Source organism: Hemiscyllium ocellatum, chromosome 23, assembly GCF_020745735.1.
Source record: "Hemiscyllium ocellatum isolate sHemOce1 chromosome 23, sHemOce1.pat.X.cur, whole genome shotgun sequence".
Lineage (NCBI taxonomy): Eukaryota > Metazoa > Chordata > Chondrichthyes > Orectolobiformes > Hemiscylliidae > Hemiscyllium > Hemiscyllium ocellatum.
In genome coordinates, this window is record NC_083423.1 from 45,258,825 (window position 1) to 45,273,020 (window position 14,196).

A 14,196-nucleotide genomic window follows, 5' to 3' on the forward strand; every position below is an offset into this window, starting at 1 on the left:
ATCACCACTGGAGATGCCTCATGATCTACATAATCAGCATGGTTGGTGCCATTTGCTTAACCTGGGTGGAATAACTGTTGATGCTAAAAATGGTGCAAACTCTTTTTTTTAAATCACTATAATGAGACCTATCAAGAACACATTTTACAACGGCATTTACCCACAACTTTACTGGAGTAAATTATTCACTTTGGTTTTTACATCAATCCTGAGCAGACTAACAAACCACATTTTCAATAATGAACAATCCTAACATTGAGTCGTAGAATCGCAGTGTTTCATAGCATGGAAAGAGGCACTTCAGCCCATCATAAAGTACCTATCTGCTCTAGTCCCACTTTCCAGCACCAATGCTCTTGAATGCTATGGCATTCATCTAAATACTTCTGAAAAGTGATGATACTTTCTGCTTCTACCATTCTTTCAGACATTCACCACCCTTAGGGTGAAAAGAAAATCTTCCTGAATCCCCTCTAAACTTCCTTCCTTTTATCTTAAATCTTTGCCTTCATGCTATTGAGCTCTCAGGTAAAGGGAAAAAGTTTCTTCCTATCTATCTTCGCTATGCCCCTCATAATTTTGTAAACCTCAATCAGGTCTCCCCTCTCAGGAAAACAACCCCGACCTATCGACTTTCTCTTTATAGGTGAAATGTTCCAGGCCAGGCAACATCCTGGTGAATCTCCTTTGCATCCTCCAAACTGCAATCATGTCCTTTATATAGGGCAGCAACCAGACTGTATACAGTACTCCAGACATTGCCTAATCGATGTCTTATACAGATCCATCATAATCTTTCTGCTCTTGCAGTCAATGCCTTGACTAATAATAGCAGGTATCATACATGCTTTTTTAACCACCGTATCTGCCTGTAGACATGCACACCAAGATCCCTCTTATCTTTCTAGGGTCCTACTATTGATCATGTACGCCTCTGACATGTTAGTCTCCCAGATACATCACCTCATACTTTTCAGGATTAAGATCCATTTGCCATTGATCTGCCTTTCTGACCAGTCCATCCATTTCGCTCTGTAGTCTAAGGGTTTTCTCCTTGCTATTTACCACAACACCAATTGTGGTGTCATCTGCAAACTTACAGATTATTCCTCTAGCATTCATTTCAAGATCATTAACTAGCCTTCCAACCAAAATCTAATTGCTATCAAGGTTACTTACGGCACAGATTAGCAGTTCTCCACTGGACAAGGATGCCGAGTTGTGCACATTCGTGTGCATAGGCTGCTATAGCATTGCATAGACACAGACACTCTCCAGTAGAGTCACAAGAGCAGGTGTCATACACACAAATCTCCCAGAAAGGTTGAGGGTCAATCTAAGAAAAATGAGAAGTATTTATCCTTGCCCGACTCTTCTTGGTTCTTTTTACATGTTTGCTGCTTCATATATGCTGTATACATATCTTCCTTTAAGGAAGGTTAACATGCATTGCTTGTATACAATGGTGCACCCCTGCCTGGCAGTTAGACTGCTGTAGGTTTGTAAGCTGCACGCAAAAAAATCACCTGGCTTGCTGTAATATCTGCTTCATAGAATGTAATGTTTTTAACTGTTTTTGATAAACAGCCCACAGAGTTAATGAATCACCAATGAGCAATTGATCACTAAACATTCTTTACAATATGATAATACCAGGACTCAGATTGAATGAATCTTATGTTCCTTTGAAGCCACAGGCAGTGAGGAAAACATTTGTTAGTATAGATCAAGTGGAACACTTATTATAAAATCTGTTTTTTATCTTTGGATACATAGGAAAGACCTCTTAGTTGTTGTCTGGAATCCGTCATTTATGACTTACAGGGGTTATCTGCTGACCAATCTGTTTTTCCTGGATCCCCAGCAGACTAACATATCTATCTTACTGTCATGATTTGGAGATGCCGGTATTGGACTGGGGTGTACAAAGTTAAAAGTTACACAACATCAGGTTATAGTCCAACAGGTTTAATTGGAAGCACTAGCTTTCGGAGCACTGCTCCTTCATCTGGTGGTTGTGGAGGACACAATTGTAAGACACAGAATTTATAGCAAAAATTTACAGGGTGATGTATCTGAAATTATACATTGAAAAATACCTTGTTTGTTAAGTCTCTCACCTGTTAGAATGACCACGATAGTTTCACTTCTTTCATATGTAAATCATAAAACTATTTTTAAAAGTTACATTCTCAGGTTAACTGTAACAATTGGTGTCAGGCCAGATAACATGTTAAAGGTGTTAGCCCCCTGTGTTCTGTTGTCTGTACCATAATGTTTGGACTGATTCTAATCTAAAAAATGAGTTAACAGTGTCTTACACAGATTCATTACACAGAGTCTTGCTGTCAATCAGGTTCTCAGTTGAATCAATTATGAATGCTGAGGTTATGCTCACACTGTTCCATTTGAGATCAGACTCTTCCTATCCTTAATACCCTCCTTCTGTAGTACCTACATCTTTCAGTGTGGATGATGTGCGCATACACATTATGGGTGATGTAAGTGATATGCTGCATTATAAGCTGGTGCTTGATTCTGTGACATTGATATGGTTAGGCTGCTCTTGTAACAATCTCCCATAAGCAGAAAAAGGACAAAGCATTTTGATGAAGGACATCCTTCAAACAGCACCAAATGGCAATTTTCTGCATGCCATTGTATTATGTTTGAAAGCTTGACATTTATATATATTAGATTACTTACAGTGTGGAAATCAGCCCAACAAGACCACACCGACGTGCAACCCACCCATACCCCTACCTTTATTCCTTCACCTAACACTACGGGCAATTTAGCATGGCCAATTCACCTAATCTGCACATTTTTGGACTGTGGGAGGAAACCGGAGCAAACCCACGCAGACACGGGGAGAATGTGCAAATTCCACACAGTCAGTCGCCTGAGTCGGGGATTGAACCCAGGTCTCTGGCGCTGTGAGGCAGCAGTGCTAACTACTGTGCCACTGTGCCGCCCACAGCTGCGGTTCTGCTAACCAGACCAGGTAACCATGAAGAGTGGTCAGCTTTCACTTTATGTTTGTATATCATGTATAATATACCACTGTATTCTAGGGCTTTATTGGTCACATGGGGGTCATTTCAGATATTTCAGAATCTGAAAAGCCTAGTAGTACATGTGCATTTATTGCAATTTTGCCTTGAGAAAGAGCAGGAAGGATAAATGTTGCAAAAGAAACTGTTAACAGTATTCCTCCCTGTGACCTCTGCTTGGAAGCAGATTTCTGCTAATCCAGAGACTGAGAAAAGGGTTTCTTCTTGGCTATTCCCAAATTTGGCCCACGAAATAACTCAGATAAAGTTAGAGATATAATTGAATGTGAGTGTGAGCATGTGTGCATATGCGCATGAGAGTGTGTCTGCTGCCACGAAAACAAGTCTTATTTTAATATATTTAACCATAAATTGTTCTGTGATAATTGTTTGTGATCCTTTAACAGCTTCCTGCTGTACATGTGGAAATGCCACTTGCCTGATCTGCTTTCAATGGATATAATTAGTACTGGATAAGGAAGGAGGGACGTCAGTTGAAATTGTCATTACGAGATGTTCTATTGACACCTTAATGCAAAGGTATAACATAATGAAACAGTCACCTCATGTACTCAGGGAAAACATGGACTGACAACATCTTATAAAGGGGGCATTTTCTGAATGGCAACCAGCAACTTGTAGAGTGCTTCAGGGGTCAGTGTTGGCACCACAATTGTTTACAATATATATTAACAATTTTGATTAGAGAAGTGAATGTATCTCTCTGAGTTCATGGATGACACAAACATCAGTGGAGAAGCAACTGGTGGGGATGCAAAAGGAGTACACAGTGTGGGTAAAAACTTGGAAGATGGAAGATAATATGGGAAGATGCACATTTGTGTACTTTGGCAGGCAGAAAAGAGGAGCTGACTATTATTTAAATGGGGAAAGACTACAGCAAGCTACAGAACAGAGGGGTTTGGGGGGGGCGGGTCCTCATCCATGAATAATACACGAGAAAGAAGTCTCAAATCTAAATGCAGCCTGAGGGCTCTGCGTGTGAGCTTTTGGATTAGGATACAGTATGTTGATGTTTGCTCTGAAAGGACACAGCTGTGAGCTTCCATGAGACAGCCCTGCATGTGCCCATAAAAAGAACTGAAATATCTCTCTACTTACTGAAAAACAGCTACCAGCCAAGCCACTGCTGAAGAAAACAAGACAAACCCCTTACTGCAGAATTCAGAACTGGTTCATTGCTAAAGTTAACATCACCAGAATCAGCCAGTTTAACAGACATAAATTTTCAAAATCTATTCAACTTGGACAAGCCAAATACTGGCTTCTTCTTTTTACCTTTACTTTCTGGATTCACCTCTCATCTCTAATTTGTGTGTATGTGTGTCACATCTTATTATCTTTTCTTGCCTTGTACTAGCTAATAAACACCCTGATTGTTTTTCTCAAGAAAGCCTGGTTAAAGTATCTCTTCATTAAATATACCTGCATTTGACCCGGCAAAAGGAGTTTGTGTAAATTAATCTTGCAGAAACTAACAGAGGGAAGAGTTGAATAAAGAAGGGGTGTCAGTTCATCCCTTCTCACCAGGAAGCATTACCATTCCGGGTATTCTATCCAGAATTGGAATAAACTGGGGATCCTCACCTGAGAACCAGTCACAGCAAGTACATTAAAATTTTGGGGGAAGAAAAAAGTCTCACCAACTGTGCACATTCACTGAACAGGCCACTTTTGATGATGTCGCATGAATTTTCAACTAATGACTGCTTCAGGCTGTTTCCACTGCATGGAGAAGGTGTCTGAGAAATTGAATGCAATCAAAATTAATATTTAAAATGAGTAAAGTGTCTATTCTTTTGTGAAGACATTGTTAACAAACTAACGTGCATAGCATAGTTTAAGAAATTACCTCGTAGGCATCTGCACACAAATGCTTCACTGTCCATGAATTTCCAAAATCAATGGGCTTAATTTCAAGTTGATTACCACTGCCAACTAAATCATTGTTTGCATTTCCATCAAAGTTGCCACACAATCCACAAACTTTACCCTGTTTCATGGGGTGGGTAGAGGCAGAATTGAAGAAGAAAAATTGTGATTATTTTTCCTCAAATAAAACATTAGGATGACTAATTTCAGTTGAAACATCATGGTTTTTAAATATTTCTTTGAACTCTCACAGGCTATCTGACGATCCCTACAGTGTGGAAGCAGGCCATTCAGCCAGTTGAGACCACACTGACCTGCCCAACAGCATCCCACCCTGACCCACCACCCTACTCTATTACCTCGCATTTCCCATGGCTAATACACCAAGCTGCACACTATGGACAATTTAGCATGACCAATCCACCTGACCCGGGAGAATGTGCAAACTCTACACTGCCAGTCACCTGAGAGTGGAATTGAACACAGATCCTGAGCCGCTCCAATGCTGTATATCATTGTGCCATAATGATCAGACATTTATTAAACATCTATTGATAAGAATTACTGTTTGCAAAAAAATCAAAATGCAAAGGTTGTTCCAATTCTAAAATTATTTGAAAAGGGGTAAAATGGTTTAGAAATATATAACGAATATCAAAGATAGGAAAATAATGAAAACAATTTAATATTTTATTTCTTTTGCAGGTAGTTTCTTCAGAACCACTGGATATAATGCAGTGAAACTATTAGCTATAAGAGCAGCAAAAGAGTGAGTTGTACTATTTCAGTCTTATTTATACCATCTTACCCTTGACATTGTTACAACAAATTTTATATGACATACAGCATAGAAACAGGCTATTTGGCCCAACTGGTCTATGCTGCAGTTTATGTTACACATGAGCCTCCATACCCTACTTTATTCTATTCATCAGGATATCCACTTATTCCATCTTGGTGTTGTATTCATTGAACATTTCTCACAAAATAAGTCTATACTAACCATCTCCACCACTCTCATCAATAATGTGTTCCACATTGTTACCACTCTCTAAATGTCTGATTAGCTTACTTTGTGATTAACTTATATTTAGACCTCCTAATTTTGGACTCCTTCACAATTGGAAAAATTTTCTTCACGTTGACCCTATCAAACATTTTAATGACCCTTAAGTTAGTTTACCTCTTTGCTTTCTATTTTCTGAAGAATTCGAGTAAAAGGTGAGATCTGCAGATGCTGGAGATCAGAGCTGAAAATGTGTTGCTGGTTAAAGCGCAGCAGGTCAGGCAGCATCCAAGGAACAGGAAATTCAACGTTTCGGGCTAAAGCCCTTCATCAGGAATCCTGATGAAGGGCTTTAGCCCGAAACGTCAATTTTCCTGTTCCTTGGATGCTGCCTGACCTGCTGCGCTTTAACCAGCAACACATTTTCAGCTCTATTTTCTGAAGAAACAAATATTATTACTGTATCTACATCCAGAAAAAAGCTATCAGGAATGACCTTCTTCCATGAAACCTGCTGGCTTTCTGTATGATTGACAGCATAACTAATTAAAAGACCCTGTTTCCTTTTGGCACTTAACTGTTTTCCTGTCTGTTCCAGTGTTGAGATCCCAATTCTACAGGAAATGGAAAGATGGAAGTGAAAAGGGAAAAAAAATGAGTAGAAGAAGAGATAGGGAAGAAAGGATGAGAAATGAAAGGAAGGAAGGAAGGAAGGATGAAACAAAAGTAACTCAAAGCCTATTTTAATTCTGAAAAACAAACAAGGAAGAATGAAGGAGACAGTGATGAAGGAAAGGAGCTAGGAAGAAATAGTGAAGAAGTAGATCATTAAAAGTAACTCACCTTGTATTGGCCCTGAAGTTGAATGGAGATCCGAATGCCCTTGTCCCAGAGAATGGTAATCTTTTTGCCCAATATAATTACGTAGTAAAGACCAGATTTGTGTATTTGCACATCTCTTTCATTCTTAAGGTGCTTTTTGATAGTCACCTGACACAAGAAGCAGATAAGTTAAAACTCAATATGAAAACATGACATCATAAAAGAAAAGTCATCTTTAATAAACGCACCAATTACGATTTACTGCACAACTCCAAAAGTTCCAAGAGGATTGAAACAAAATGGCAAACATTCCAATATGCATTGGTATTCATATGATTGGTGTTGTTATTACATACCTCTTTTCCAAACAGCTCAAGCTCTCCTCCGTCATAGAACACAGTGATGTCCTTCGAGCATTCTTCGCCTGGCACGCCACAGCCAGTGTGTTCTACTATAATACGGAAAGTCCCTTCAGTCCCATCACAACTATCCTAAAAAAAATTCAAAAAAGTGATGAAGGAAGCAAATAAATGTCTAAATAGTAGAGTACTTTGAGGTTTCCACAGGTAGGGAGTTTAACACACATGGGAACAAATTCCTCCTTATGACCCCTGAAAATGCCTGGGAAAATTGCACACAGGGTATATCAGGGAAAGATCGCTTTTTATGTGAGACAGGTAGGATATGTGAGGAGTTCTCCAATCATTGATTATGTTTCTCTCATGCTCGTCCAATGTCAGGCTACTTTTTGACTGCATGTGCCACTGATTGGCTGACTCATGACAGAATTAGCAGCAAATGCAGGAGATTCTACCTTCAATTTTAATACCGAGGGTAAAGGTACTTTGGAATTGCATCATCTCATAAACGAATTATTGAGAATGAAAAGGGAGAGTTGTGAACCAAAATGTAGCTTTCATAAATTAAAAAGTATTCCTTGAGAAAATCTCAAGAAAATCTCTGAAAAATAACAAAATCTTGACTCCTGGTAAGGAAAGTTAAGTCCAAAAAGGTTCTTTAGTAAAACACAGTTCTAAGGAATAGTTGGCAGGCTTAAGTGTATTGCAAGAAAATTAGAAATTTAGCATGCTTTTTTATACATAGGGATGATTTTATTAAGAGGTTGCCTTAGGATTATAGAATAAAGTCTACAGAAAGGCCTGGTTCCTGTTAGAGAAAACAATATAGGAAGTATTATCACAGCAAAATATTGATTGGGTAGTTTGGGCTCGATGCCAGGTCACAGACTGAAATATTACCTCAGTTTTTCTCACTACAGATGCCTGCTGCCTGATCTGTCAATACTTCTAGCACTTTTTCTTCTTATGGCCAGATGTATAAATGGCTTCTCCGATGCAAAACATTCCTACACTGCTCTGTTATTCAAAAGCTTAAACATTTACTTTACAAAAATAAGAAGATGCAGTAAATTGTACAAAGATGTACAGCTAGTGTGGGGTCTTGCTGACAAAAACATATTTTGGAAAGTCCACATTTGTCCATCTGTTTTGAAATGATTACAAAGAGCCACAACAGGGAGTTCTTACCTGTACCAGGACATACTGACATTTCCCTGGGAATGTATACTTCAGTCCATCAAAAGTTATGTAGTGGGACTCGCCGACTCCAATGCAAGTTCCATCACAGACTTTGTCAGTGCAGTGCCACTTTCGATTGAAGCATTTACTTCAAAAACAAACAGCAACAATAGTTAGCTCCTACTTTTCCAAAATATTGTCAGTCATTCAGTCCAGAATGAACAGTTCGCATTTGATTTCGAGGCTGGAACAAAAGATCATTGAGTATATACCTTCCCACCTCCCAATAGGGATCATTGAAATCAGCTATTATGTCCCACCATTGCTTCAAGTTGCATCCAGTAATTCAGCATAAGTCTTGAATTTCCCAACATGGATTAGATCTAATTGTCTTCTCAAATACTGGAATGATGTAAGAAACAGCAGACTCCCATATATTAACTTGGAGTTAATTTCTGCAAGCAATTCTCAATTGAACTAGCTGTACCTATTTAAGAAAACAATGATTGACATCTAAAATGTATGAGGTTGTGACATTCCAGCCTGAGCCAGAGGTAGCTATTTGCCTCCAATATTAGCACAAGCCACAATATTCAATGTAAAATGTCTAATTTCTTCCAGGTCAGAATTTAAGTAATTAAAGCTCAAACATTTCTGTTGACACGTTTATGTTTATATCAAGAGGATTTGATTGTGTTTGGACTGGAACATGAACAGTTCCTCCATTTGCTTTCTGCAAACGCAGCGCTGTACCTGAAATTTAAGTCCTGCTATCTTGTCATGGGGATTTGTAATAACAAGACTTGAAATCACAGAATCAGTAAGCAATAATGGTGGTGCCTATTATATCCCTCCACTTTTACACACACACACACACACACACACACACACACACACACACACACACACCTGATCTCTCAGACTCTTGTTCTTGTTTCGATGCCAGATACTTTGTAAGCTGACGATGTAATTTTCAGTTCTTGGCTCTCACTGTATTTGATGGAAGAAAGTGAACAGGAGACTTTTTCCATATTATATTAATTGCTTTGCTATGGTCCCTGTGGTAAATTAATATGCCATGTAAACAGAAAAAGATTCCACTCCATCAGTCTGCTGTTTGGAAATAAGCCACAATAAATCAAGTTGTTCATCCACTTTGAGTCAAATGTCATGACATTAGTTTCATTGTACCTTAATGCTAGTGCATGGGCTCTCCTGCTCTGCACATTCCTTCTTAGGATACTGAGGCTCAGGAGTTGGGTTAGCTCAGTTGGCTGGATCATTGGTTTACAGAGCAGTATGATACCAACCATCACCGTCTTGAGGTTACTATGAAGGACTCTCCTTCTTAACCTCTTCCCTTGCCTGAGGTCTGGTAGCCCTCAGGTTAAATCACCACCAGTTGCTTCTCTCTCTCTAATCTCTCTCTAACGAGAGAGCAGCCCCTATAGTCTGGTAAGACTGACGCAATGCAACTGAGGCTCACCTGATACTGACAGCTCAAACACATTCTGCATGTGATTCCCTGCAATGGTTCTAATTGCTTTTGAAAGATAGAAAAAAAATCATAGAATGCTTATTGCACAGAAAGAGGCTGCTTGATTCTTTATATCTGCTGTGACTGAAAACAGGACATCTTGCCCAATCCAGGATGAGAGGTGACTCAGTGGTTATCACTGCTGCCTCCCAGCACCAGAATCCCAGGTTCGATTCCAGCCTCGGATGACTGTCTGTGTGGAGTTTGCGCATTCTCCCTGTGTCTGCGTGGGTTTCCCCCCAAAGATGTGCAGGTCAGGTGAAGTGGCCATGCTAAATTGCCCCATAGTGTTAGGTCAGTTAGTCAGGGAGAAATGGGTCTGCGTGGGTTACTCTTCGGAGGGTCGATGTGGACTAGTTGGGATAAAGGGCCTGTTTCCACACTGTAGGGAATCTAATCTAAACCTGAGAGTTTTATGGGAAAAGGTATGGAAATGAAAATCTAAATGTGATGTTGAATCATTAAAAAGACTTCATGGGAGAGCTGGAGCTCATTACTAGTAATGACAAGAGGATACGATACACAGTCACTACATACTGCCTGAAACAAGGAAAGATAATGGGAAAACTTAAACTCAGGCTGTTTAATTAGAACAGATGAGGTTATTGTTCAATTTGATTGAAATGTTAAAAATATAAAATGACGGGTCAGAGCACACAGGTTGATAAGAGGTACAACAAGACATAACTCAGGCATTCAGAGTTTAGATCAGAGTGTTGCTGGAAAAGCACAGCAGGTCAGGCAGCATCGGAGTCCTGCTCCTCAGATGCTGCCTGACTTGCTGTGCTTTTCCAGCAACACTCTGATCTGAACTCTGGTTTCCAGCATCTGCAGTCCTGACTTTTGCCTCAGACATTCAGAGTTAGTTTAAAGATTTACAACACAACAAGAGAGGACAATGTTTACGCAGGGATTACACAAGGCAGTGGATTACACGAGTCAATGGATTACGTGAGGCAGTGGAATACATGAGGCAATAGAATATGTGAGTCAATGGATTATGTCAGTCAGTGGATTATGTGAGGCAATGGATTATGTGAGGCAGTGGATTATGTGAGGCAGTGGATTACGTGAGGCAGTGGATTATGTGAGGCAGTGGATTACGTGAGGCAGTGGATTACCTGAGGCAGTGGATTATGTGAGGCAGTGGATTATGTGAGGCAGTGGATTACATGAGGCAGTGGATTACCTGAGGCAGTGGATTACGTGAGGCAATGGATTACGTGAGGCAGTGGATTACATGAGGCAGTGGATTACCTGAGGCAGTGGATTATGTGAGGCAGTGGATTACATGAGGCAGTGGATTACCTGAGGCAGTGGATTACGTGAGGCAATGGATTACGTGAGGCAGCGGATTACATGAGGCAGTGGATTACGTGAGTCAGTGGATTATGTGAGGCAATGGTATGCATGACTGCGGTTAGTGATTAAACTAAAGATGAAGAGTTCAATTGGAAATTTGTGCAGGTGAGTACATTTTGAATGGGGCAACATTGGACCCAATATAATCATTAAAGAATAAATTGCAGTTAACAGAAATAGGGACGAGGGAACTTGGGAACAGCCTGAGCACATAGATAAACACCACATGGATCAGATGATCTACTTCTACGTTGAAAATTTTACATAATTTCATTGTGACATGTTTCAGATATAAATTGAGATTTGCTGTACAGTTACAGTTCAGATTATATGAGTGGATTGGATTGGGGTAATATTCATAGAGTAACAGGTTATGAAGGAAATATTGTGGCATTAAAAATTTGAGGTAGATATATTTAACATAGAAAGTAAATCCAGAAAAGACTTTGCAGTATTCTTCTATAATAATGAATTAAAGTCCCTTGCATATTAGCAGCAGACTTCACCTAACCAAGTATTTCTCAGGATACTTTGGTGACATGGTTTTCATAAAGTGACAATGAGTTCTTTGGTGCACAGAATCCTTCTATCCCATAGCTAGGACTGTTGCTATTGAGAACTCAATTGTGCAGATATTCCACCAGGGCAGCCTGATGTTCATGCTCATACTGAACAATCAAAATATATTGGGAAGAAATGAATATGTGTTCTCGGTCTGGGAAAGCAGAAAGATTGTATCATTTGCACCACATTTGTGCACTCGCATGATGAGTCTAACCATCCATAGAAAATAGCTACAGGGCAACATTTTTAAACTGCACATCCAGCAGAGAATCTCATCCGCAGGGAATATCGTTTCGGAAGTCTGGCACATGATCATTGCTATTTCCCATCTGTAAGCACAATAAATTACAGGAAGTGCATTTCCCGGAGTGGTTTTATGAAGTCTGCTGAATATATATTTTCCTTTCCTGGCAAAGAAATTAAGACTTCAAATGAGGTACTTTTCAAATACTTCGTTACTTATCATTTTTAAATCCCCCATGGGCTACATATTGGAAGCAAGGTAACAAATCAACCCCTTATATTCACTACTTGGAGAGAATTGCTTGAGTTAATTTTCTTCTTCCTGTCAGCTAAAAGGGACAAAGGTGAAATCATGAGCAATTTGCATATTTTACAAAATCTGATATGAAAAAGAATTTGGAGCTGATTTTGATAACTGCACACTTAATTCCAAGTAATCATCTGTGCTTGCATGTTAATAGAATTAAATTGTCATATAAGGTAATGATATTGAAAGGCTTAATGTTGAAGACCACTTTTAGCTCTATCCAATCTGAACATGCCATAAGGACTTGCATGGGGAAAGTCAAGACATCTTAGGATCTCAATAGTTTTTGTGACAATGTTCAACCTATTAATGTAATTTATACCAACAGACTACCTCTTGTCTCATTAAAGACTCGATAGTTTTCATTGTAAACCAACTGGACCATTACCCTAGGCAAGGAAAAAATGATGGTGGCAGAAAATTACATCAACCAGAAGATTGCAGCACTATAACAGAAATGGATTAATATTATATTTTGTGTCATTTAAGGTCTGCACTGAAATAACAAACATAATATTCACACGGTGATAACAGTAGAAAATGATTTCCAAACCCATGGTCAACAAGCCACTAGATATGGGGCAGTGTCATTTAAAGCAATAGCTAACCGCTAAGCAGTGAAGTAAAAGTAGCCAGCAATTACTCTCAGTCAATAAAAAGCGTGCACACAAGACTAGTATTTAGAGGCAGATTAAACAATAGAAATGAATTTAATTCTTGGTAGTGATGCTGAAAGAATCCTTTGTTTATTAATCAGATGTCTTGTAGAGACAGGGAGTAATATAGAAGTTAGCTTTACGCAATGCAGGTAACCTTTTAGGAGAAGTTTGGTCAATAAATATTTGAATCTTGGTTTTGTTGAGATGGCTGCACATTAAGTATGCTTTGATTTTTCAGTTATTTTGAGACCATCTAATCATCTTATGAAAATTGGATATAGCCTATCAGCCATCTCTAGTTTGTACATGGCATTTATTTCAACTTGCCAAACAAAGTTTCAGAAGGTAGGAACAAATTACTGCAGATGCTGGAATCTGGACTGAAAACAACAAATGCTGGAGATCACAGCAGATCAGACAGCAATCTATGAGAGAGAGGTCAGTACAACTGTATGCTTCCTTAATTTTGATAATCCAATAAACAATGGACTAAAAATATCAATGTCTTGAAGTGTCACAAAACAGTTCTACAGATTTACACAACATGGTGACAGCCAATGGTCACAAGATAATGGCATGCCTTTTCCTTTGTTATTTTGGACTTGCTCTCTGTGATATAGCCCAATGCTCTCTCTGCATTTGGGCTCTTCTTCTCTCACTGCTGGTGAGTTGGAGGTGGGAGTGGCATTTAATTACATGGAATGCTGTTTTGCCTGAATCCTCACTGCCTTCCCATCACCATCAGGATTAAGGTTTGGATGAGAAGGCCCGTCATTGACCTTCCCATCCCTCTGCCAACTGGAGCCCTTAAGTGGTCACCTCCTTTGCTGTTATCAGTCCAAGAATAGGTCAGCATATTGCAACATTGCATGTAAGAAAGTTCAAGTTGTGCAGGGCCACTCATCACCATAGTGTGGTGCAAAGGGGCATCTCTATCAAATGCTACCACTGCTTGATCAAGGGGCTGGACCTCAGTACAAGGAGTCCAGTAAGACCCATTCCCCATGAACCCTACCCCACAATCTCCCACATTACTTCTCTGTGGCCTGGGCCCGCCATAATCCTGCAGGAGGTGCTCTCCAGCAGCAGTCAAAACCTCCCAGTGCAAAAACTGTCAACTTCTGATTGGGCAGCAGCTTTCATCAGGGATTTCCAGTCCTGGGGTCTTGATTCTGTGGGACTTTCTACTGGTGTCTAATCCACTGCGTAACT

General features: G+C 39.6%; 1 protein-coding gene across 1 annotated transcript in view; it reads right to left on the minus strand.

Moving 5' to 3' along the window:
* Positions 1–14,196, minus strand: part of vwf (von Willebrand factor) — a 121,528-nt gene that overhangs the window by 62,510 nt on the left and 44,822 nt on the right. The window contains exons 20-25 of the mRNA XM_060842954.1: positions 8,322–8,460; positions 7,131–7,265; positions 6,796–6,942; positions 4,927–5,067; positions 4,718–4,816; positions 1,180–1,336 (exon numbers count right to left, since the gene is read on the minus strand). Coding sequence (XP_060698937.1) covers positions 1,180–1,336; positions 4,718–4,816; positions 4,927–5,067; positions 6,796–6,942; positions 7,131–7,265; positions 8,322–8,460 — 818 coding nt within the window. The remainder of the gene's footprint in view (positions 1–1,179; positions 1,337–4,717; positions 4,817–4,926; positions 5,068–6,795; positions 6,943–7,130; positions 7,266–8,321; positions 8,461–14,196) is intronic.